This window comes from Cyprinodon tularosa, unplaced genomic scaffold (assembly GCF_016077235.1).
Source record: "Cyprinodon tularosa strain WSP-4 unplaced genomic scaffold, ASM1607723v1 ctg149, whole genome shotgun sequence".
NCBI lineage: Eukaryota > Metazoa > Chordata > Actinopteri > Cyprinodontiformes > Cyprinodontidae > Cyprinodon > Cyprinodon tularosa.
This window is the reverse complement of record NW_024038320.1, coordinates 188981-215364: the sequence shown is the minus strand read 5'-3', so window position 1 is coordinate 215364 and position 26384 is coordinate 188981. Positions and strand designations below refer to the sequence as shown.

The 26384-nt window shown below is 36.4% G+C and overlaps 1 protein-coding gene across 6 annotated transcripts in view; it reads left to right on the top strand.

The window, feature by feature from the left end:
* Window positions 1-26384, top strand: part of adgrb2 (adhesion G protein-coupled receptor B2) — a 367628-nt gene that overhangs the window by 205956 nt on the left and 135288 nt on the right. For all 6 annotated transcript variants that reach the window (XM_038279177.1, XM_038279174.1, XM_038279176.1 and 3 more), the window contains 3 exons: window positions 7089-7176; window positions 8480-8582; window positions 17901-17944. In XM_038279177.1, coding sequence (XP_038135105.1) covers window positions 7089-7176; window positions 8480-8582; window positions 17901-17944 — 235 coding nt within the window. The remainder of the gene's footprint in view (window positions 1-7088; window positions 7177-8479; window positions 8583-17900; window positions 17945-26384) is intronic.

The window sequence follows — 26384 nt, the reverse complement described above, 5'->3', positions numbered from 1 at the left end:
GTTGTGTTGTAACTTGCTGTCTGTGCCATAACCGCCGCTACCAGATTCAGCCAGAATATCAAGTAAAGATTCAGATTAAAGAAGAAAAAGGCTGAAGATTTCAATGTTGAACGTACATGCTTCAAACATAATTTTGAAGTTAGAGATTTGCCTGAATCTGTCTGTCAAAAGCTAAAGGATCAACGCATGGATGAAGTTATAACAGCTTCTGAGACAAAGATGGCACTTTTCACTTTTCAAGACTAAGACCAGAGAGCAAACTCATTTATCCCGTTTTTTTCTTCCTCACAGGGTGATTTTTACTACGCTTAACATAAATAAAAATTTATAAAAAGTTTTTTGTCCCCATAACCATGGACACCACAAAGCTAACTCCACCTTATGAGTCCAACCTACATTGCAAATAAAAAAAAAATATATATATTAAAAAATTAGCATGTATTTGTCATTTGTGCAGGGTGTATTGTTTTTGTCATATTTGCGATAAGGTTGACGTAAATAAGACGTGCAGTTTCCTTGCATGTCCACTGTAAAAATATTCATCCAGCTTCCTCCTCATATGCAAGAATTTTCACATTGCCAGATGTTTGGGTTTCTTTCTTTCTTTTTTTTTTCTAAACTCTTCATGCTATTGAAAAGCAAATTACATAATTTTTCAAACTGAGGACATTGTAGACACAGGTGTGTGCTCAGTGAAAGGAGACAGCAGCTTTTAAGCAAGTGATTCAAAAATCAAAGAACCAAATGCCATGGTGTTTAATATTAAAACATATGAAGCAAGAACAACATTGTACAAGTGTGAGACAGCGGGATCCAACAAGTAATGTTAATATTAACAACAATAAAAATAATATGGAAAAGATGCATTCTATTTTGTTTTCTGTTTTCTTTTAAAAATGGCCTGATGACTTAGAATTGTATATGATGGCAATTTTCTTTGCAAGTTTTTTAAAGACACGCCCTCTCCACTTTAAGAAAAAATGCACATGCAAAACCCTGTACCCACTCCTAAGAGGGAATGCCTATTAAACACGCGTGAGAGCAAGCAGGAGCCTATTTCTCCTCATGCACTCCATGTTTAAAAGTTGCTGTTTGCATCGCTCATACAAGCTTACTTTCCAAAAGAAGATTTGCAATTTTTCTACTATGTCAGACTCACCTCTAAAAAATGGGGGCAAGCCTTATAAGGAGACCTTACGTAAACGTATCACCAGAATGATTGACAATTAGGAGGACCACCCGGAAAAGAAGCATCCTCCACTATACCTTAAAGTAAACATTGGCAAGCTAAATATTATTTGTCAAAGCATTGTCAATATAAAGGTTTTTACTCCTATAACATTTAAGTTATCAAGAGACAAGAAATATATTATGTTTTCCAAATGCCAACACAAGAATCAAACGAATAGAACACAATAAAAGGAAAAAAAAAAACACCTGAAGGCATTGAAGATAAGATTTAAGAAGGAAAACAAGAACAGGAGTAAAAGAGCGAGAAGAAAATGTCTGTGGCAGATGTGATCCATTCCCACCAAAGCCAAAGGTCACCTCCCACAGGAAATTATACTGGCAGGCTCTCTGTCTGGCACTCCATCCCCTTTCCAAATTAAAGTTCAGGAAGGCTGCAGGCCAGAAGTGCAGAGCTTCCTCTGACCTCTAACTCGTGCTGATGATGCTGCTTGATCTTAAAAGATCATCAGGTATCTAGCTGGACTCACATACTGTTTATTTTTAATCTTGTTCACTGACATGTGCTACTTTCAAACATCTACATTATTAAAATTTTGATCCATCACTATGAACCTTTATTTGTTTCATTTTAGTTTAGTCAATCCAAAACAAAAAAGAGCAAGTATTTGGTACAATGTCGATTTTTTACATTTTGCTACCTGCTAATCACGTTGAAATCTTTTTTTTTTCATCATAAGTGCTCTTTAATGGTGAGTGACAAAATCTAAAACAAAATTGCAGAAAACCACATTGTGTGATTTTAAGCAGTTAATTTGCATGCACAAGTATTTGATCACCTACTAACTAGTAAAAATTTCTACTCTCAAAGGCCTTTTAAAGTTCGTATTTAAAGCTGTCTTCACACTTCCACTGTGTGTGTCCGCAACGTCATCCTGCTCTAAAGGTTGCCATGCAACAGTACCAAATGATGAAGATTACCCAATCTGCGTTAGTCTCCCCATCTTTGACTTCCTGTGTGGCTCATCTGCTTTTTAGTAATCAATGTGTCTTGCTTTGTTCCGTCACATATAGACTCAATCACTATACTGTACGTGATAGATGACAGAGAAGAGCTGTGCGTCATGCTGCAGAGCAACATCATCAGTAGGAATTAACACACTGACAAGAAAAGCTGCTATTTCTTACAGAATGGAGGACACATGGGTTGAGTCTAGTGCTGTTTTTCAATATGTGTACTTCTCATGTGCTTGTGAAACGTTGTCATCCTCAGCCCTAATACTGTTCCAATGCACAAGAACACAAAGTCAAGAATGGACAAAGTCCCCGGATGTTGTTCTCGCCCCTCCCTCTGTACCGACAACCAGATCAGTGTTGTCCATTCTCCAGATTTACAGCTGTCCCAGCATGCACTGCAGCAGCAGCTTTCAGTGGTATTACGCTAAAAGTTCTCTGTTGTTCTATAAAAGTATGTTTTAAGATCATTTGAGGTGAGAACTTTATACTTTTAAGCATCACTATATGGCCCATTTACTGATTTAGTGAATAATTTACCAGTAGAACTCCCACGGCCGTCATTTTGACGGTTTTGAGGGGAAAGAACTTTTTTACATTAATCATATGTTGCTCATGTTAACTGACTTCTCCTGTTTCTATATTTCCTTCATTTTCACATAGTTTTTTTTAACAAAATAAAAACGTAAAAAATAAATATGGTTAATTTTACCTCAATCTCCCACAGCTGTCATTTTGATGGCTCTATTAGTTGCATTGTAAATTCTTCCCACGGTTGATTGACATTCAGTACCGTTGGCTAGCAACCAACATTCTACCTTCTGACCTTTAGAAATGCTAGCAGTGAACGCTCCCATCGTGCGCCGCTTCACCGCTTAACGTTCCTTCACCGTACGGTTTAAGTTTTGTTGCATTGAAGAAGTGATCGAAACACAATAAAGGATTCTTTCTATTGCGGACATGTTTCTGTTGGGAGGAGCTGATTGAGTCATGAGGAACAAGCAGGAACTGACATCCATAAGAGCAAAGCTATCTAACCCTGATATCCCACATCCTCCGTCACCATCGTTAATTAGTGTGATTTATAATTTTAGGAGTTAGGGAAAAACTGAAAAAAAGTTCACATACCTGCATTAGAGCTCCAATTGTTTAAACCATGGCCGGTTTTCCATCCTTGCAACAAAACTAGCGGCAGTAGTGGAGTTTGGAGATTTGATCCACTTCTTAAAACTATCTTTGCTTTCCTCTAATTTATCCAGAAGTTCTGCAATCGCACTTCTCTCACCCTCAGCTTGGTAGTCGGCTGCATATTTAGCTTGCCCTCCCTGGAAATGCCTTTCCAAATTTTTATTTTTATTTTTTAACAACCTCTCATTACAAAGCAAAAATGCAGGCAATCCTTCCACTTTGATAATGAAAGCAAATGATTCTGTCTGTTTGAATGCTCTTTTGTTATTAGCTATCTTCCTTTTTTCCCTTTGGGTTCAATGGTCCGAGACACACTTGCAGCTTTGTTTGCCTGGCACCGCGCAAGGCTGGTTGCAAGTTATGACCACTAATCTTTATGGCTATGATGCAAATCATGCTTAAATGTATTAATTATCCAGATTTTTACAGCATTGGAAAACATTATTAATTAGCCTTTGAACTCCTGCACACCATATTAAAACAAACAAACAAACAAAATCTAGCCGCATTCGGCTCCGGAGCCGCAGGTTGCCGACCCCTGCACTAGTGTCTCAAAAACTCCAAAAAAAAAACCAACAAAAATCTTTACCGAGCAGTGGTCCATCAAATATGTGTTACTTCTGTAGTTATTTTGAAACCCTGTTTACCTTATACCTTATATATTTACCTTTTATCATAAAGTACGATGGGTATTCCTTTGGTTCTTACAATCACCAACCCCTAGACTGGAGATGTAGATCAGTTTTCTTTAGAATAGCGTTTGTCATTTAGGTTGATTTAAATACATTTTCTGCAGCCTTTATTAAAGGAATAGTACACCCAAAACATGATTAGCCTTCATTTTCTGCTCACCCCCATGCTGAACAACACTCTGGAGTACTTTTTTGATATCTCAAATGCATCTGGAGATCTGGGAGGCTTCTTGCTGTCTGCTGACATTCAAATAATGGAGGTGCCCAGCGCCCAAGGCAGAAAGGTCCATAAAAGTCCACAAAAAACGTTTCAATATTCCTCCATACTGCTCGTCCAATGTATTCCAAGTGTCCTGAGTGGGTAGCATCCAGAATTTACTCGAAACGAAGTCATTTAGAATGTTTTTAGAGCATAAACAGTAGTGTATAGGATTTCCTGAAAGCGCGCACCTGCGCGATCACGACGCTACGGAAGCCGGCAGACCAAACCAGCGCATTCAGCTCGGCAAAGAACTCATGCTCTTCCTCAACACTGAAGTCCTCAGACATTTTTCTTTCGTTGTTTCTTTCTTTGCACAGGTAAACAGCACATTTCTTCTTCTACGTTTGCATTATTGGCAGAGCAGACGCTGAATGCGCACTTTCATCTGGTTTGGTCTGCCGGCTTCCGTAGCGTCGTGATCGCGCAGGTGCACGCTTTCAGGAAATCCTATACACTACTGTTTATGCTCTAAAAACATTCTAAATCACTTCGTTTCGAGTAAATTCTGGATGCTACCCACTCAGGACACTTGGAATACATTGGACGAGCAGTATGGAGGAATATTGACACGTTTTTTGTGGACTTTTATGGACCTTTCTGTCTCGGGCACAATAGACCTCCATTATTTGAATGTCAGCAGACAGCAAGAAGCCTCCCAGATCTTCAGATGCATTTGAGATATCAAAAAAGTACTTCAGGGTATTGTTCAGCATGGGGGTGAGTAGAAAATGAAGGCTAATCATGTTTTGGGTGTACTATTCCTTTAAGCTATGGAAGTTTAAAGGATATAAATTACCTAAAAGGCCTTTTCACTTAGGTTAAAAAACAAATTCCAGGTATCAAAATCCCAAGATTCGGTCAAAAAAAGGACTTATTTTATCGTTTCTGAGATTATAGTTCAGCCTTTTTTGCTGATGAAGCTAACTGCATTTTGGTTGATCAATTCAATTATTACATTATAAAAAAACTAAGCTTAGATGTGACCACCGCCCCCATTATAATGTTCTATGCTGTATAAAAATGACTTCATTTGACTTTTCCAAAGTATATATCTAGTTTTTCTAAAAAAAACATATACTCCTGCAATATGTTACATCAATGTCAAGATGTACATTTTTACCAAAACAACATTGGCAATACTCTTGTTATCTGGATGCCTCATACAAAACTTCACTATGACCAAGTCAGTATTCTTTTTCCTCTTTTGAAGAAAGAAGGAAAAGCAATAGCAGGATGAAAGTATTTAATTGCTGATTAAAGAAATAAATTTTGTCTACATTATTTTTCCTATCAACTTGAAAACATTTTCTTGATAAATGACATATTAAAGTTCATGGATGGTTACTGATGGTTTGAAATGTTGCAGGATTATGGCTGAACACATAATTTCAGCATTCAGCAATTGTAAGAGAATGATGAAAAATCACGTCATTGGATATGCTTTTGTGGCATTAATCACTGTTGAGAGCAGGAGTACCACCCCCTCACATACTGATTTACCATTTAGATGTACCACATAGACTCTCTCATCTGCATGCCTTCAAGGACTCCATTCAATTAGGTTCCCTCAGACTTTCTCATCCTAACTTTGATCTAGATTTTTGACCCATCACAATCTCAGAAATAGTTTTTTTTTTCTTCCCTGCTGTTGAGTTCTTTTAGTCTCATCATTTTTTTCTGTCTGTCTTGCTATCCTATCTCTCTCCCAAAGCATTACCTCTTAGGCAGCATTCAGGCAGACAGATTCTAGATGAGTCACCCAGAATGTCTGATTCCATCAGCCTCCCTCTGTTTCCTGCTCTTTGCTCACTCCTTGTTCTTGATGCTTCTGCATCATTTTGCAACAAAAAAAAACCCTCTTTACCCAAGTAATCACCACCATCACTATCATTGTGTCGACTTCCCAATGGCTCCCATTCATATTCCATTCTTTGATATGGCCTGAGCCTAACCCCTACCCAAACCCTAACCTGAACCATTATTAACGCATACCCAGCCCTAAACCTAACCAAAACTCAATTCATGCCTTAGTCCTAAACTACTACCATCCTAAGATCCTTTCCTCACTGGGACCATTCATTGGTTACCACAAGTATCTGTAAGTCCCAAAAAATGTTGAATGTTCCTAAGAAATTTTCCCACAGGCTATATATATGGCCACACTTGATTTGCCATTTTGCCAGATAATGATCACAAATTGATACTTCATCTCTTTGGAAAGTCTAGCTCTTTTGGGTAAAGACTGTGAATGAGAATGTTTGATGAGAGATATGATAGGATATGGGTTAAAGTTAGGGATTAGAGGCGAGTGCTGCTGAGAATAAAACATTTTTCTTTCAACCCAAGAGACATACTGTAGGAGCATTCACTAAAACAACTTGAATTTTAAATATATTTTTTCCCAAGGCTTGGTCCATATTAGTTTTTGACTGTTTTGATAATGTGGCTTCTGTATTACAGCAGATTAATATGCACTCATGGGTGTGCATACAATTGTGCAACAGTACACAGAGTATTCAACCACTTGTGCTATGTGCCTTGCCCAGATGAACATCAACAGGTGGCAGGATGAAGCTGGGATCAAACCTAGAATTTTTGGATTGCTTCTCTGTCTAATGTACTACTGTGCCAAAATATTCCTGTCTTGTGTTTTTAGAGTTGAGGTTTTTTTAAGATTAAGCATTTGCTTTAAATATAATCGTACAGAATATATCTAGTGACATTTTTTTTGCTTTATTTTTCAGAGCCTGAAACAGAATCAGAAACCACAATGTACTATGTCATTGGAGCCATTTTGTACAGGACTCTTGGCGTCATCTTACCTGGACCAAGGTGGGTAACTTTTTCATTTTTTAGATTCTGTCTGTCTGTCTGTCTGTCGGTCTGTCTGCAAATGGTTTTGAAGTAATTTGAAACAGAACTGATGCTGCTTTCCACAGTTCCCACTCCTGGCATCCCAAATCTTAATGCTCTATGACGTAAGCACAGTTCAGCCACCACTCCCGTAACCATAACATAGCCAAGCATCCTCATGCTATATCCAGAGCTTTAAACTACCCAAATTAGCTGTTGTCCAGATCACAACTCTAAAACAAAGGTGACCAGGTTTTCATGTTAGTGGTTGTCCCAATATTTGATTACCTACCTTTGCAAACCACTTAGACTGCTAATCAGTTTAAGGTTTAAGGTTTACCCAAAAAACTCAGCTGTGTGCTTTGGCTTTTGTGTCTACTGACCAAATCTACATCTCAATAGTGCATTTAATAACAACAATCCTTAAACAAAGTGCTGCACAATGGATGAAGTCACCAGTGGTGCAAACAGTTTTATAAAGAATATAATGAAATTATAAAACTCAATAACTTTAGTAAGTAGTAAAAGAATGACAGAGCTAAGAGTAATGTTGTAGTCAAGACAGCACCAAACAAGACCTAGAAATACCGAGACAATACCAAGACATTTAGAGGTTTAGGCCAAGACAATACCATATAAGTTCTTGGCCTTGACCTGTAAAGGTCTTTGCCTTGAATTTGCAAGGCAGTTGCATTTTGATGTGTTTTTTTTTTTTTTTTTTTGTTCTGTTTTGCAGGAGATTCTGAATTTCTTAATGGCAATTATTTGATGAAATTTGTCAAGTCACATCTCAATAGTGCATTTAATAACAACAATCCTTAAACAAAGTGCTGCACAATGGATTAAGTCACCAGTCGAGTAAACAGTTTTATAAAGAATATAATGAATTAATAAAACAAAATTAAGTGTTGTAAGTATTAAAAGCATGACAAAGCTAAAAGTAATATTTTAGTCAAGACCACACCAACCAAGATCTAGGAATACGGAGACAAGATCAAGACATTTACAGGCTGAGGCCAAGACCAATACAGCATAAGTTATTGGTCTTGGTCTCTGCAACTGTTCTAGGCTTCCGTTGTACAATACTCTTGCATGTCCAGCTGGGATACCATATGCCCACCTAAAAATCTTCATATGGTTCCCCTGTAGTATAAGGAACTCTTCTATTACAGACACCCTTTCCTAAGAGTTCCATCTGTCTCATTAAATGTTTTCTGTTTACTAGAGTATTTGTTTTTACATGCTCTCTTTATTTATCATTTATATGTGTTTGTATTTATAGTCCTCCTGCAGTGATTAACTCCAAGATAATGACAGTGACTGTGCGTCCTGAACCACAGCCAAGCGAGCCAATGGTTGTGGTGGAGCTGTCACCGCTTTTAAATGTAAGTAGAAATAAAAAAAATAACAGTGCCAACATCAGCATGTGTACATTGGATTTAAAGACCTGTCTGGATATTTCTATATTTTAACTTTTCCCATCCATTTCCAAACCAACTCATCAGAGAGTTTGCATATTGTCCTACTTACTTCAAAGTACAATAAATGTTTTTGTTTGGAGCAATTTTTCAAAGCAAGGTTTTTATTTTTATTTTTTTTATTTTACTCTTTTAATCTGAGCATTTTTAGGAATTAAAATAAACTCAAGGATTTAATGTAACCCTGTTGGCCTTAGTTTTGAAGAACCAGAAAGTACTACAAAAACTAAACAGCAATGTGAGCAACTGCAGACTTTTCGACTTCCTTATATGACATCATCTGGTGCTCATTAATTTTATATTAAACCACATTATACATGGACATGTATTTTTCTCTTGTCCTGCTTCGCAAATATAATTTTGGAAATTGGTGTCCGGGAGCTAGATAGCAGCACACCAGATTTTCTTTCACAAAAAGACCATTATAGTTGTTGTCATAAGGTTTTGCTTGGAAATTATGTTATTAGCTTTATTAAAAATGGTGTGGGGAATAAAATATACAACAGACAGGGAGATGGAAAGGAATATCAGAAGGGGAGAGGGGATAAGAATTAAGGGGAGAGAGAAAGAGATAGTGAGATAAAGAAGGGGGGAGAGAGAAAGCTGTTGTGATCTTAGAGTTATCTTTAAAGTGATTTAAAGTTTTAGCATTCTATTCCCCATAGTCTGAGAGACAGTGAGAGACTTTTTCAAAAAGAAACCATGCAGCAGATAATTATTTGTTTTAAAACTGCTCATAAATCTGTACAGCCTTTTAATTTGCATGCTTTGGTTTTGACCAGACCACCTTTTCGTGGTGCAATTAAGCATACGTATTTTTTTTATAAATCCTTCATTGATAAGACATTTGTACATATTATTTAAAAAGAATGTTATTTTTCATCTTACCAGCATTGTATATCCCTTTTGATTTACAGCAAGAATATGTTGGTTTCAATCCCTAGACAGGGGTTATTTTTTGCATAGAGTTAGCATGTTTTCCTTGAATGAAAGTCTTCTCAGTTTACTTCTGATTTTATCCCACAATACAAAAAATGCATTTTAGCTGAACTGGTATACATAGCTTCCTGTTCCATATTTCTATGATGAACTGCTGTCATTTCCAAGGTGCACCTCATTTCTTGCCTTATTTTCTCTGGATACAGGCATCCATGATTCTGTTCTCAAAGTTCATCAGATCATGCAACAAATAAAAGCTAAGATAGGATAAGATAGGTATTTATTGAACTGACAATGGAGAAATTGATTTGTAATATCAGCTCTAATAAACAACAGAAGCAGAAAAAGAATGAAAAAGTGCATTAAAGAAGTAAATGTACAAACTCAGGCTAAGAAGGAATACATCTTCCTTCCTTATAAAGCAATTTAGTAATGTAGACATTTAGGAACCCTTTATGGAATTTGAATATTTTACCTTGCCATATTTTTTTGTTATGTAATAGAGAAAAAATATCTGGTGACAGACTGTGGGAAACGCACACTTTAACCTTTAACAGTAAAAAAGAACAACAAAAGAACAGTTAATGTATTTTATTCTTCTTATTTGCTTAAAACCCCCAAACAGTTTTTAAAAAGTTTTTGATTACCCTAGCCTAGTCCAATGTTTAAAATACATTAACTGTTCTTGCATTAAATACACATTGTTCATATTTTTTTCTCAGAAAACTGTAAAAGGTATCTTGTAATGGCTAGAATCGATGTTCATGCATGGAGTGACACAAAATGAGTCCTGAAAAAAAAAAATCTGAAAAGGGAATTATGGATTAGGTTGGTGGTAATGATAATAACTTAGGGCTAATCACCTAAGTCAAGTAATCAATATACCATAGGAATTAAGCTCCTTAAAATTCTATTCAGCAATTATAAGAGAATCCCTCTCTTATGCAATGTTAATCAATATTGAAATACTATGAAGCAAGCTAACATTTTTTTGCCAAAAAACAGGGATACACCGATTACAAAAATACAGTTATAACTCATAAAGAAATGCATATATCTGACCAATTAAAGAGTCTGTAGGGAAATAAATCTACCTCCACAAGCTCAAGTTTCACCTTTTTTTAAGCCAACTGACCATCTCATTTTCATTGCATCAAACTCCAATCTAATTCAAATCTGCTCAAATCTTTATTCTCTCCATCACCCTCACTCATGCATGTCAAGTTAAGGTTTTTCAGCTGTTTGGGATCCTAACTCACAAAAGTAAACATTGGAATGAGTTTGGCTGTTTAATTTATGATTGGCATTCTCTGGAGATTTAGGAAAGCTTTGATCACAACCATCCAAAGAAAATTTTCTAAATTAACCTCCAGTTCAGCATTGGAGTATATTGACCAGAGTAGTAATTTATTTTTCAATGGAAGATGTCTTGTCTAATTTGTGTTAAATTTATTTTTTTACTCATTTTTTTTTTTGAAGAAACACCCATAGCCTTTCTTTATATATAAAAATACAATAACAAAAAACAAAACAAATATACAAAAATAAATAAATAAACAAACATATATAAATTTTATTTTAAACTATTCCAGTCACTAGTTAACCAGGGACTAGTTGTGAGGGAGATACAAAATTAAATAGACACTAAATTAATAGAGAAAGAAAGGTAATATGAATACATTAAATAGATGTGTTGAGGATGATTTACAAAGATTATGTGGGTAATGGAAAACAGGTAGAAAATGTATCACTGTATTTAAAATTAGGATTTTGTGTGTGCTGGGACTACCAAAGGAATTAAGTTCTAAGCCATAGACTTGGAGGTAATTATGATAATAATACTACAGACCTTTCTTAAATCTCCCCTTTATCAGTAAGATTATTGAAAAACCTTTTTTCCCACCCGCTAAACATCTTCCTAACAATGAAAAGCCACTTCACCGGGCATCCCTGCTTACCCAAGTACAAAGACTGCCCTGGTCATGGTATCAATGACATCCATATAAATGCAGACCATGGAAGAACCCCAAAATTTATTTGATAGCTTGGGAAACCTGGTTGGTCTTTCTGGTACAGCACTGCACTAGCTTCAATCCAATTTGAAGAACAGGGCCATTTTTGCCTCCTCTGATGAAAACTGTTCAGAATAGGAGGGACATTCAGTTGAACCTTCAGAGCAGGTTGGGATAAAAAACCTATTGCCTGCCTACCAAACTTTGATTTTAGCTCATCACTATAACAAATATAATGGCAGCAAAAGACATATGAAACCTGCTTGGATTCTGACCAAACATATGCCATAGCAGCAGCAGCAGCAGCATGCATGTCCTCCTGTGCTGCCATGTATATTTTGGTTTATTACTTGGCAAACTCTTGCTTTCATCATAGCTAGATCTTTCGGCTTGACCCATAATTCTCCAATGAAACTGGGGGGGCCTATCTGTCTCAAGCGATTAAAGCAGTTTACAGTCGAGATGTAATGGTGTGTCACTGTGAATGCTTATAGGCTAAAGAGAGTTAGCAAACAGTTCAGTCAGCATTATCATTTGGAAGTGTCAGGTTTCAATAACTGTATGTAGAATGTTGAATTGGAGAATATTTGCCACTTTGAAAAAATCTCAAAGCTATTTTTATAAGGTTTATTTCATAACTTTTATTAGCATATATATATAGCATGTTTTTTTTTTGTTTTGTTTTTTTTTTATTTGCTTTTCCATTATTTCATTCCTTTGTTCATTTGCATTCACATGGCTGATAATTTACATTGTGTTTGTTGTTTTGCTTTGTTTTTATGTGAGTAAGATAACTGCTACACACTGTGATGCATTTTCATGGCTGCTAGATATTTAAAGATAAATAAGTTATTTTTCAACCTGCTATTCCTATTTCTGCAGAATCCTTATCTTTTGTATTTGGCAATGTTACCAGAAGTAAATATTTGTGTATTTTACACTTCTCAAAATGTATAAAAGAATAAATTATATTCTATTTCTTTTCCTGTAAAATTCATATATTTTGCACCACTCTAGATAATTTGAAAAGAAATAAAAAGTTTAGATGGACAAATTTGTAGCTATAACCTTTAAGAGGAAGTAGATTATGATGCAAATATATTAACAGAAAACAAGTTTTTGTTATGCAAACTAATCTTACCAAAAAATATTCAAAACTGTTTTAGTTCTAAAGTTCAGAATCAAAATTTCAAGTTTTAACTTCAGCACACAACTTAATCAACAAGAAAAAAAAGAATAAAATAGGCTTTTTACTTCTTCCCCTGAGAACCCTTTGACAAAAATATCATAGGTGCCCCCCCATACACACACACACACGCACAACCTGCAACCATGACAACCAGTCAGAGTTTCTATAGATAGCTTAGGAAAGTGGAATAATACATTAGATGAATTCCAAAACTCTACCAATGGGCTGCTGCAGACTGCTCTGAACAGCTTTCTCCCCCTTATGACATCATATGGGGAGTGACTTTTAAACAGACCATTTAGAGCAAAAATTTGCAAAGAGAAAGGCAATCATAGAGATTAAATGTTTTTTTTTTTTCCATTTTTGAATCTCATACACAGGCATCAGGAAGTATATGTCTGTCACAAAATGTTAATGATGTAATTTTTTTTAAGTTAAAAACTGATAAGACAGAACTTGAAAGGATTCATTTGGAAGGTTTTTTATTTCGACTCATTTGAAATAAGGATACAGGGTTTTATTATTTCCATTTCATAATTTCCAGTGGCAATTAACTAAAAACAAAAAAACTGTGCAGAGCCTCACAAAACTGCCTTAACAAGTTCACATGAATAAGAATCAAGTTTTGGCTTTTGGCCAACACAATGATCCAAGCTATTAATTGATAATAGGCCTGATATGATTTAATGTAAAACACAAAAATTAAGCTAATATTGAAACCCAAGTAAAGAGCTCTGACTGAAGCCAAATATCATATTTTAGCTTCAGCTTGTAGCAACGGAATCTGCCTTTTATGTTATTTACCTTTACTGTAACTGAAAAGTTTGCTTTCATTCTCGATTACTCTCTCAATCAAACATGAGTTAAGTCATTCAAACATATCTTTACCTGCTAAGATCTACTGACAGTGGCACAGTGGCAGTATTAGAAGAGCATGAGAAAATAGAACCATTCAGGAATGCATGTTAAGGCTATTATTTATCCAAACCTAGATTTTATTGCTTTTTTTTCTTATTTTTTTCTTCTAGTCTTATCTACTTCAACTACTTCAGCACCTGGTAGCTTAGGCTACCATCTATGAGCTTTACACCAAGAACTGGCCCTGCCCTAAAGAATGCTATGTGCGTGCTTTTGAGTTGGACTTTAAATATATTTTGTTTTTATTATTTATACTTATCTATATTCTCTAACACTCCATACAAAATACAAGCAGGCAGGTGAACTCAAAACATAATTTTCCTCTTTGTTAAGACAAAATAGCTATGTATCAGGTCTGACCTTAGTCAATCTAGAAACAACCAGCTGTCTGAGCTGTGGCAAAGCAACAGCTGCCCTGCGCCTCAATCTCTAAGGCAAATGTACAGGGTCATGTCTTCACTGAAAGGACATCTGCTCCAGTCAGGCTCCCTATGTTTATCCCAATTGCCCTAAATTCTGTGTCTTTAATGGTGAGGAGGATGTAGGAGGCCCAGAATCCCAATGCCCCTAAAGCAGACCAGTTCAACATATGCCAAGTGCCACACAACACCTGCTCCATCCTCCACATGCACATTTTAAATCCTGGTTCAGTTGATAGACCCAAGCCTTCCTTGAAAATTCAAATTATCAATAAATTGACCTGTAAAAAAAAAATCCAACCGATTGCCCCATTTATTTTTGGCAACCATAATCATGAAATTAGGGGCTCAGATTTTGATTTTTTAGAATATTTCATCTGACCGGCTCACCATATCCAGAACGAACATCAGCTCCCTACATGCCGTGAAGTATAACGGTTGCCGTAGAGACAATGGTTGTCCCGTTCAAGACTAAGGGGAATTCAAATGTAGATGCTATTATCGCCATCAAGCAAACTGCTTCCTTTTAAGTCATCATTTAAGCAGATTATGTCAGTGTGCAAAGAAGAAGCCATACAGTGTGGAAATCAAAAAGTCTCAGTTGCGTTTTAGTAGACATGATCCTATGATTGATAGCTGCAAGCTAACAGAGCTTGCTGTACTAATGCACGTCCAGGGACATCTAACATTGGTGACGGCAGCCTGTGTGTAAGGCAGAACAAAGCACTTTTCAACCATCAATCCTCGTCATCTGCTCTCTGATCCTGTGTACATGGATCTTACATCATCCCGTCCTCTCAAGTCTAGTCATGGATGAATAGATTCATGGTAGGACTCTCCTGGACTGCTTGGAGAAGGACAAATGACCTTGTCTTTCACAGAATAAATCATATTCTTACTGTCTTCTGTGTGCAGTGGCTTTTTGTGGCTAAGTTAAAACTAACTAAAAACCACTAGAAAACATATTCTAACGGCTTATAGAAATTACCATGTTCAAAACTTTTTTATTCATACAGTTCCTTATAAAAGTATTCAGATCCTTTGAACTTGTATCATGTTACACTTTTCCATAATAGACCAAACCAAAGTTCAAGTAAAAACTTTTTTTTTCTTTTTTCTAATGATAAACCATGTTCTTATGATTTCAACTGCTATGACTCATTATTTTGTTGAAAAAAGAAAAGCATGATTTATGTCTAGTTTGTCTATGGGTTTTAAGAATTATTATTTTTTTTTTTTTGTTTGTTTACTAGGTGACTCATGCTAAGGTGAGATTTTCTATGAACATGTATTTTTAATTAAATTTATTTCAGGAATTTGTTCAAAAATCTGACATATGAAAATGCTTTAATTTAAACCAATAGTTAAAATCAAGCTATGGACTGCTTTTAACAGAGTTCAGAAGAGATTTAGGTCTCAATTATAAAAAAAAAAAAAGCTTGTTAACCGCTGTAAGCTTTTTAAAACTTTGATACAGTGTTAGCTGTCTTTTTCGACTTGTTGACAGACCTTGACTGTTCACTGAAGCAGGAGCTAAAAGTATAGATTCATTAAGATTTCTCTGCTGAGTTAATGGATGTGTGACTATAGGGCTTTACTAATACTTTTACTAGTAATAGCAAAGTTATTCTTAGGCTCTTTGGTATAATTAGACAGTATGGAATGGGTATCATACTCTCCATTGTTCTAGCTTCCAAAGTGGTATGACATAAGCCCCTGTAATTCACAACAAACTTTAAGCCTGCTGATCACTCACAGCACAATAAAAGGATTAAATAAACATTATTAGGGTATATGCTTGGCAGATTTAATATATATATATTTTTTTTTTTGTATAGTAGTACTTAGTGAGTAGTATTACTCTATGGGAGTTATTTTATTTTCCTTCTACTTATCTAATACAAAGCATGCTGTTGTAATGGTACAGAAAAAAAACAAAACAGTTTTTATGTGGTGGTAGTTGATGTGATAGGTTTGAGCACCATTACATTAACCATTCCATTGGAGCTCTTCTGTATGCTTAAGTTTGATGTACTGCTGCTATATAGTCTTTTGCAACTTTTAATAGGTTTTCTTCCAGGATTTTACAGTATATAGCTCCATTCATCATCGTAGCAAACATGACCAGTCTTCCTGTCCCCACTGAAGAAAACATTCCCGTGGTATGATTTCGCCACTATCTTTTCAGCATGATGAAGGTGTAATTCAGGTCGTGCATAAAGCGGTCCATTTTAATTGTCTGTCATACAAATATTTCCATTTTGCCAAGTAGCTTGTTTTTAACTGGCCAGATCACCTCCCTCTGAATTGTTGCTGTATTTCCTAAATGAGACTGCCAACATTAAACAAGACCTTATATTATTGTAATCCAACAGTGACTTTCTTCTCTATTCTTTTCCAAAATATCATGACTAATATTTATCTATTCAACAGATCATCCCATCTTTCCTGTATATTTTTGCCCTTCCAGTAGATATCTAAGAAATGCTGTCCTTCACTGAATAAGTTTGTATAAGTAGTTGGACAAATGTTGAACATCTAACAGTGATTCATTAGATTTTCTGGTCATGTCTAAGGGATATTTTTTTTTATTTTTTATAAAGGCAATCAGTGTTACTAGAGTTTATTTAGAGGACAAAGTTCAAATGGGGTGTAGGCAAAATGCAGCAAGCACTTTTTTTTTGTCTTTCAAAGCAAATTTTAATGCTTTTTAAGGCACTTAATAGAACAATCTCAGCTGGAATCCTGCTATAACCTCATTTGCCATAAGGGGGAGCTCAAAGGCAAAGTGCTTTATTCATGACATAGGAAGACTTTCCATACTGAAATAGATAGAAATCAATTTTACTCCTCTTTCACCACTGTGCAGATTTCAGCATTGTTCACTCAACTACAGCTCTTAAAAATCTTTCAGCAGTCATTAGAAAACGGACTCAGGGTTGCACAAAAGCTGCACCCAAAGACCAGAGATTTTACCCCCCTGTTTGATTTGATTGAGGGAATCCATTTTAAACTAATCAGTAAGGGAACTACTTAAGATTGCTGTTGGAACAGATTTTGATGAGTCAGTTAAAGCTATTGATTACCTGATTGATTCACTTATTGAGCTATATAGAGTCTTCCTTTGCCACCAGCTTTGATTACAGTGATTTATGCTCCACTTGGAGCCCAGCCTGTTGGGGTCTGGCATCAGCTAGTCAATGAAATTACTGGCAAGCTAATATCAGAACATGTTAAGTCCATTTTAAAGCTCTGTCCAAGTTTACAGTCAGATTGCAAGGTGTTTCAGACTTTATGCATTTAAAATTGATTTATTCCTCCTTATTTTTCCTCTTTTTTATTATTGTCAAATGTACTAGACTAACTTTTGTATGTATGTAGTTGAATTTGAAAACCATCCTTTTAAATTGCATGCATCCGTATTGATCATGTCTATAAAATCTGTTTTTTTTTTATCCCAGTGTCTCCGACCTGTGCCACACATTTTCTCTTTTTCTGCAGCAGCATCAGTAGCAGCTATTTACTGCTCTTTCCTATTAAAGAAAGACTCTTTCTCCATGTCTTACGCTCGCAGTCTGTCACAATCCTTCTCTTTCATTGTCTGTTTGCTTCCCTCCATTGCCCATGCAGCATCACTCTTTTTCCCTTTTGGCAAGAAACTACTCTGTCTTCTCCCTCTGCCACCTCCTTTCCACAAGCAATAACAGCTTATCTTCTCCCCCCCCCCCCTCTTTTTTCTATCTTGCAGGGTACATCAGATCCTCAGTGCGTTGTCTGGAACTATGGCAACCCGTAAGTTTCTCTGAATGAATGGTGTTGAAGATATACACAAGGTCTTGCCAGAGTGTTTTGCTGATATTTATCGTGTGTGTAGTCTCAGAAGAAAGAACTCTGACTGGTATTAGTTAATTAGATTATAATAAAAATATAAACTATTGTCTTTTTGCTTCTTGTTGTTCAAAGAAAACACTCATCTTAAGTCTTTCTCAGTGTTTACCTATTTCACACCATGTTGACAGTTTAATTCGCTGGTCTTTATTCTGCTTTTTGTTGCTTTAATTCCAGCAGCCAACTTGTATTGAATTAGTTCCCTTAAGTGCTAGTGTCCTCCTAATGACATTTCTCTTATATATTTAAGTAGGACACAGACAGCTTGATTATGCTTGTTTTGAAAAGTGGACTTGCACAACTGAACTCTGGGATGTAAACAGGCACAATTGATTGGATGGTTTAAGCCATTAACCCACATACTGTAGAGAATGTTCAATTTGTCTGTGACAGAAATCAAATTGTTTGAATGCATTTGAAAAAAAAACTTCAGCTCCCGGATTAAGTGTAGCTCAGGGAATATGCAGTTGAATACGGAAGTTAAATATTTTGCTTAAAATTACATCCCAAACCATGGTATGCTCTGCTATTAAAAACAGGAAATAAATACCAGCCTCCATCGCAACCATAAAAGATTAGGGTTGGTAGAGAAAATAGATAAATTAATCATGCGATGGTTTAGATTAATAGATGATTCAAAGAAACTCATCACAAGTAACATGATGTCTAGCCCAAGCTACCACTTTATACCTGTAGTAGCACTGCATGACATTAGGGAAAGGGAGTAATTTGCAATCACAGTGTTTCATATGTTGGTATTTGTTTGTAACATATGAAAAAACACATGGTCTTCACAAAGATTCACTTTTTCCACATTTTGTTTTTTAAAACTGTATCAAATGTAATCATTTTGGCATAGAACCTTGATGAAAGAGCCTAATTTAAAATAATTAGAATTAGGATGTATCATATGGGAAAGCGAAGAGGCGTCAATGTGCATTTGAGTTTAACGGGCCGTTAACCTGGAAGTTATCAAAATTGCACTGAAATTCTAGTTGTAGTGCAGAAACTGTTTTCAAAACGTTATGGAAATGTGTTATTTTGACAGTTTCAGTTGCGTTTCCTGCACCAACAGGACCACCAGCCTGCCCAACAAACTGCATACTCTGTCACTGACCAACACCCTTAGTCACGTCTTCTTGCATGTAGGTGAACACTTAGACTCCCACCAGCAGACTGAAGGCAACCTTTAAAGGGAGTGGTGGAGTGGCCATCTGGAGGTTAAGTTAGATTCCTAAACAGCACATGAAATGCAGCATCATTGCTGCAGTGGTGCATAGCTCTCTCTACCCACACCCTGCAGTCGCAAGTGGATCATCACAACGTCTCACTAGGCCAATCTAAAAATGTGCTTATTAATGGGATATCTGAACAGCTTCTCTCAGTATGAAACAGAAAAGAACAAAATGAATAGGAGTGGGCTCAATTTGCAAAGAGGCAAAATAAAACAGAGAATGAGATGGATGAGTTATAGAATAAAGCAAGTCTAATTTTACATTGCTTCTCTTAAGACTCCACCCCCCTTGTAGACTCACAAACAATCCTTGTGAAAACCCTGTGTCACGTTTTGGTCGTGGTTTAGAGGACCCAAATGCAGAGGCAGAGAGACTGAGCTGAATTCTTGTAGTTTTAATGATGAAAATGGTTAACAAAGGCAGGAATCAAAAAATCCAAAAAAAAAAAAAATGTAAGCAAACCAGAACCATGGAGACATCAGGGGAAACCAAACACCAAAGCCAGGGAGAGACGAGGTATGAAGACAACATGAGAAGCCAGCAACGACAAGGAACCAACAAGGAGTGACTGCAGAGTAACCCCCAGATTCCACATACTCCGTCAGCGCTCCGCTCCGCTCCGCCCCGCTGACGTACGTCGTGCGGAGCGCTTGTCTTTCATGGAAATCAATGAGAGCTGTTCCACATCCACCGCTACTCCTCCGCACGTCTCCGTCCACGTACGTCTTCTCCGTCCGTCACCGACAAATTACGGAGCCGAGCTATTTTTTGCTCCGCTCCGGTCCGGCCAGGTCAAGATCCGCAATTGCAATCGCACCAAACAGGAAAAAGAACATCGACAAATTCCGGTTCGTCAAATTAAAATATAGCAGCAACAAAACTAATACCGTTTATTTAAATGATTGGATCCAAACTATTGGTTATTCACCAACGAGGAAGCAGATTTCTCATCTCCATCAAAATATTTATTTTATACCGAGGGACTTAAACTTTAATCAAATCCATTCAAAAGAAACTTCTTATTACAGGAATGAAAAGAGATGCTGAGTTTGAGAGTAGTGAACAAGTTCATTCAAAAAAAGCAGTTTTGAATTATCCTTATCCCCGTTACAAAAATCTACAAATATATATATATATATATATATATATATATATATATATATATATATATATATATATATATATATATATATATATATATATATATATATATATATATATATATATATATATTTGGGCAGAAACTGAACATATGCTTTTTTTAATATGTCATATTAAATTAAGCGTTCACAGGGTTCATACAGGAATGAGTGACTCTAATTTAATTCTATTTGAAATTATTTTAATGCCATCAACAAGAACCATATACACAAGTTATTAGTGTACATGAAATATGAAGGAGCTGTAAGCAGAGTTCCATGACTCCTGTATGTATATAAACACACACACATACACACACACACACACACACATATACGTATATATATATATCCTCTAGCTTTTTCTCCACCTCAAGCTTCCTTTCTGAACATACGGCTTTATGATCAGTTCCACGCAAATTAATAGCGATATAATATATCTGACGAAATTGTTTTTATAAGCATTTTTATTAAAGAATTATGAATACTTTTCGATAAACATATTTAAATAATTTTAGTGCCAATTAAGGCCTTGATTTAAAGAAAACATGAATGAATTGTAATTATTTTTAATGATCCGCGGAAACCCTGGTTCATCTCGCGCATGCCCTCTACGATCTCCAAGGAACTCAGAGCGGAGCGGACGGGACCACAGCGGCGGCTGTAGGCTTTGCTTTGAGCAGGCGGTCTGGAGCGCAGCGGGGCGGAGCGGAGCGGAGCGCAGACGGAGTATGTGGGATTTCAGGGTAAGAGTATATGTAGCTGACTGAGACAATGGCAGGGCTAACGAGCTGACAGGGAGCAGGTGTTAGGAGACAATGAGGGAGCCAAGGGAAAAGGAACACACACAAGAGGGCAACAGAGGAAAAAAAACAGAAAAACCTAAGAATTAACATAAATCTAGAAACTACAACAAATTAGAAATTAAACCAATAAAACTAGAAAACAAGGAGCAAAGTAAAGCACAACATAACCAAAACCATGACACCCTGGCCCTAATCTGCAGTTTTGTAAGTGACTGGAAGAATCTGTTGAATGTCTTCATTAATAAATGCAATGGTTATATGACGGATTTCAGAAAACAGTAAGAGTAATAATATCTTTGTCATATTTAAAAATAAAAGAGGATTTTAACAAGTATCTTTTGAAAGATTTAGATCTTATGTTTTGTTTGGATTAAAAAAACCCCAAAAGAACTAGTTATTGCAAATACTGCTGAAAAATAATATATAACTTAGAGCCAGCTGTAAAAGGGCAGTTAAGCTTCCTCGTCTCAAGCTTGGGTCCTCTAATACAGGCCTTATACATATACAGTGACCCTAATCCCTTTTAAATAATAATTACTCTGAAATTAACCCCATCTGTTGTTTCAGTTCCACTGCCCACAGACAAGGCTACTACAATACATAATCCTAGATATTAGACAATTTTGTAAAAAGGCTTTGATTTTTTAAAACATTTGTATAGGGCTGCCTGTTTTTTAACTCAATGTTTTCATTTATTTATTCTTTTACTCTGCATAGATTTATACAAAAGGGCTGCAAAAAGGCCACCCTATGTGTACTGTAACACTTTAATTGGAAGATGAATCACTAGTTCCCATTGGAGAAGTTTGTCCTTTCATCCTTGTTTGATTGCCTTAATTAAATATACACCTCAAGTAAGCGACCACAAAAAAAAAAAACAAAAAAAAACAAACAGCAAGCACACTGGACTTTGTAGCTGGAGTTTGAAACTAAATATTAAACAAAAGGCCCCAATGAGTCCTTCATTAGTGTTTCATGGTTTCTCTTATGTTTATAAAGATTATTTCTCTGTGACAAACAGCAAATGATAATTGATAATATTAACCAATGGTTAATTTTCAGAGGTGTCAAAAGTATTTATGTTTATTACTCAAGTAAAAGTATAAATCCTACTGTTTTAAAACACTTTTGTAGAAGTTAGAGTTTCGACTTAAGCTTGCACTACCGTATTAAAGAAACGTTTTCCTAGGATTCTGGATGAATCTCATCATACTTAATTTTCTTAGTTTTATTACTAATGGTTACAGTGTCAAATGTAACTTTGCATCATGTTGAAAAACTATATATTTTGGTATGTTGTAAACTACAAGTTTGTGCAGTACTGATTCCATTTGATGTTTTTTATGTTTTTTGACAAGCCATAAAAAAAATGAGCTTAAATGAAACAAAACTAATTAGTCAAGTTTTTAGAATGTATGTAGTAGAAAGTAGAAATAATTGCAAAGAATGTAAGGAGTAGAAGTAAAAAGTTGTCTAAAAGGAATTAGCCAATAATTCTAAGTAAGTAAGGTAACAAAGTATTTTTTCTTTGTTACTTCACATGTTTATTTTAGCCTTACAAGTTAAATAAGTAACTAATATAACTATAACTATCAATGCACTCCTTATAACTTGCTATCATTCTTTCTTTGTTGCTGTAAGTTTAATAAATCTGCTTTGATGTCAGAAATAGCAGCAGGATTGATACAGGCCACATATGAACAATTGTTGTCCAGCCAGGCCAATGCCTGCAAGTAAAAATAAAGATACCTTCCTGTTTTTACTAGAATTATATGTATATTTTTTATCAGATTTTTCCTGAATAATACAAATATTTCTTCGTAAGATTTAGCTGGACTGTGTGTAGTATGAGGACTTGAATGAATTAAAGGATTTCAATTCTACACGAGTGTACTTGAATTGGACCATACTTTTCTGTGTATTGCTGGCAGATGGTCTAAAATATAACCTAGAATAAAAAAGTTTACCAGACTGTACGTTGCTGGTAACAGTTAAAAGCTAAATGTTTCTTCAAAGAAGGACAGTTTCCATTTAAAGTTGGACACTTTCTCTTCACTAAAGATGCGCCCTTTACTCCTCTCTCAAACCAGTTTTCCTTCCTATCCACGATGAGAGCACCCTCATCCTTCAAAGAGTGATCACTGGCCTCCGAATAAGTGAAAACCGTAGCACCCTAGGCTGTTTATGTTTCTCTTCTGTGTTGGACCATCCTTCTGGCCAGTAACTGTTTTCCTGATGTATAACTGGTCACAGTATATACCAGTATATAACTGTATATACAAAGGTACCGTGTTTGTACTGGGTGACAAGTGTTTACAATGAAGTGTTTGGTGGTTTAAATGCCACCATGACATCATGATAAAAAAAAATAAAAACACCTACGCTTGTCCTGAACTCCCGAAGCATTCTGAATGACTACCGGTCTGTATTCTTCCTTTGTGATGGCTGGCTGGTGGTGCGCTGTTCAGGTTTCCTGTTTGCAGTAAATAAAACCCAGTTGGAATCTCTACATCGTTCTAGAACCTGTCCTGTCTGTGATTTCTCCTTCTTCATGGCTTTTGTGTTTGTTTGGAGGTTGTAGTCAGTTTTTGGACAGAGAGTCCTAATGAATCTTAACTTGTGCTCCAGTGGTGATGGCAGTCAAACCACATGTACTGGTGTGTGAGTGGATTTGCACTACATGTCTTTTTCTGTCTTCCATCATAAACTGTCCAGGAAAGACATGTTGGACTTGCTGAGACACCCAGGTGTCATGGACCTTGGTGTCCCTGGACACTAAAGCCTTCCTTCCATGTACAGGTTTGCAACAGTATGAGATTTTAGTGATCCCATAGCACATGTGAAGTAGGCTGGCTGAAGGCACAGTTTCAGGGGAGGCCACAGTTGCTTTTTGGAAAGAGTGGTTCCTTTGCTATAAGAGGTGCCTGATTTTGATCTTGCACAGACAACCATCATCACCTCATCAAGAGTATTATATGTATTGTAAAGAGTGATGTGACATCGAAGGAGGCCATAGTTTCTCTCTAGATGATGACAAAACTCACCTTCTCCACAAAGCCCATGGTGTTCTTTAGTTATTGTTCTGGGTTGACAACTGATGGATTGAGTACAGATGCCAGTTACTTTGTAAAATTAGTCTTGCCATTACATCTTGTTTCTGAATTCGGGTTTACTTGGCTACCAGTGGACTCAGCTGGGTACAGTCTGTGCTACAGAATGCAGTCAATAGCCTTGTCCAGCTCCAAGCTATGAAAAAAATTCATAAACTTCTTGTTGTAACCACTTCCTGGATATCCTTTCAGTGGTTCATGTGTGGTAGGTCACTAAGGAGTGCCAGAATTCTGTGACTATCTGTAACTTCTCTGACTGAAGAAATATCGTGGAGAGAAACCTCTTGATGCCCCTAGACATGTGTCCAGTATAGACATGTAAACATCCTGATGCTCAAATTGTGTTAGGTCTAAACATAGCATTAGGCTTTTGTAATGGGGATCTAAACAGAATTGTTTTCTTTTTTGGTATTCCCATCTTATCAGTGGACCATCTTCCGATTAAATGTTCGTACAGAAAGTTTATTGCTGACATACAGAACAGTTATTTCACTTGCATTTTAAATGCTGGATCATGTTTTGATAATAAAGTGATTATTATGGGAAGAAATTAAATTGGAGTTTTCCCTCAGTTTGAGGCTTTAAAAGTCAATCTGTCACGTCTTGGTGGAGGTTTGGAGGACCCAAATGCAGAGACAGAGAGGCTGAGGTGAATACTTGTAGATTTAATGAATAAATCGGTTAACAAAGGCAGTCCAAAAATCCAACTAAAATGTAACAGACCAGAACCACGGAAACATTAAGGGAAACACGCACAAGGAGCCAGGGAGAGACGAGGTGAGAGGACAATGGCGACGACAGGACCAGCAACAACAGGGGAACCAACAAAGAGTTAGAGCAGAGGGAGAGCATATATAGCTGACAGAGACAAAGACAATCAGTGTTGCCTTGAGTAGGAAAGGTTTTGGTATTTTTATGCTGGTCATGTCAATTAAACATGGAATCACACTTTTTATTTCTTCTTACAAAATATACTTGTCAATGCCAATGATCTGTACAGGAAAATAATCCTGGGTGACAGCTTTGGCATATGATACTTTAACATAGCAAATGGGTTTTATGAAAACAGAATTCATTAGGGGGCAAGTCATTGAAGGCCTCCTCATTTTCTCTGACAACTTTGACTAATGACAGAAAGATTTTGGTCAGCACCAGCTTCTCCAATAAGATTGCATTAATTTCTCTAGCTGTAGAGTAACACTCTAGTGACCTGGGCCCACACATAATAAGTTCACTTTTTTTGGCAAAGAGGAAAAGACTTCGACATTTATCAACATACCTCTCTCTATCAAGGTAACAGAGCAACAATGCCAGGCAAAGTCAATTAACTAGCTTGCAGATTACAGCTGCAATCAAATTAAATACGCAGACATGACGAGGGCAGAGAGCCAAACAGAATATAAAGTGGTAACAAGGCAGTGGTGTCTACCCACATATCACAGCTTGGGGCATTTGGAATAGAGCCAAATGTAAGCAATGAATAGGGCAGACAAAATTAACATCCTTTCACTTTATGAGAGTTAGTTTTTAAATGTCGTCTTGACATTTTAAACATCTTACAGCAAAATCCAGCTATATATGCACATGAGCACATAGTAGTGTACATACAAATGCAGGGAATATTTTTACGAAAAGGAAAAAAATATGCCAAGCCTCGTCTTCTAGCGTTTGTCTGTGTCGGGCACGGGATGTTGTCTGGAACTTGGTGTGAGTGCAAAGTTGACACAGACAGAAAACGCATTGTACAAAGCAGCCGTTTGTTTGCTGGAAGATATCATAACTCTCAGCTTGGCTGCCTTCCTGACTGAGCCAAGGGCTTTGAGGTTGAACAGGAGGCAGACAAGAGGTGGAGAATGCACAGATAGCTGCACAGAGGGAGGGCAAAAGTGGCAGCTAGTTAACAAAACCACAGCACAAAAAAAAAAAGCTCACTGAAGGAGAACCTTTCCAATGTTATTACGTCTTTAAGGAAACCATGTGCAGCTCTTTTAATTTGAATATAATGGAAATGATTAATTATTTTTTTCATTCAAAATGTCTCATATCATTTTATA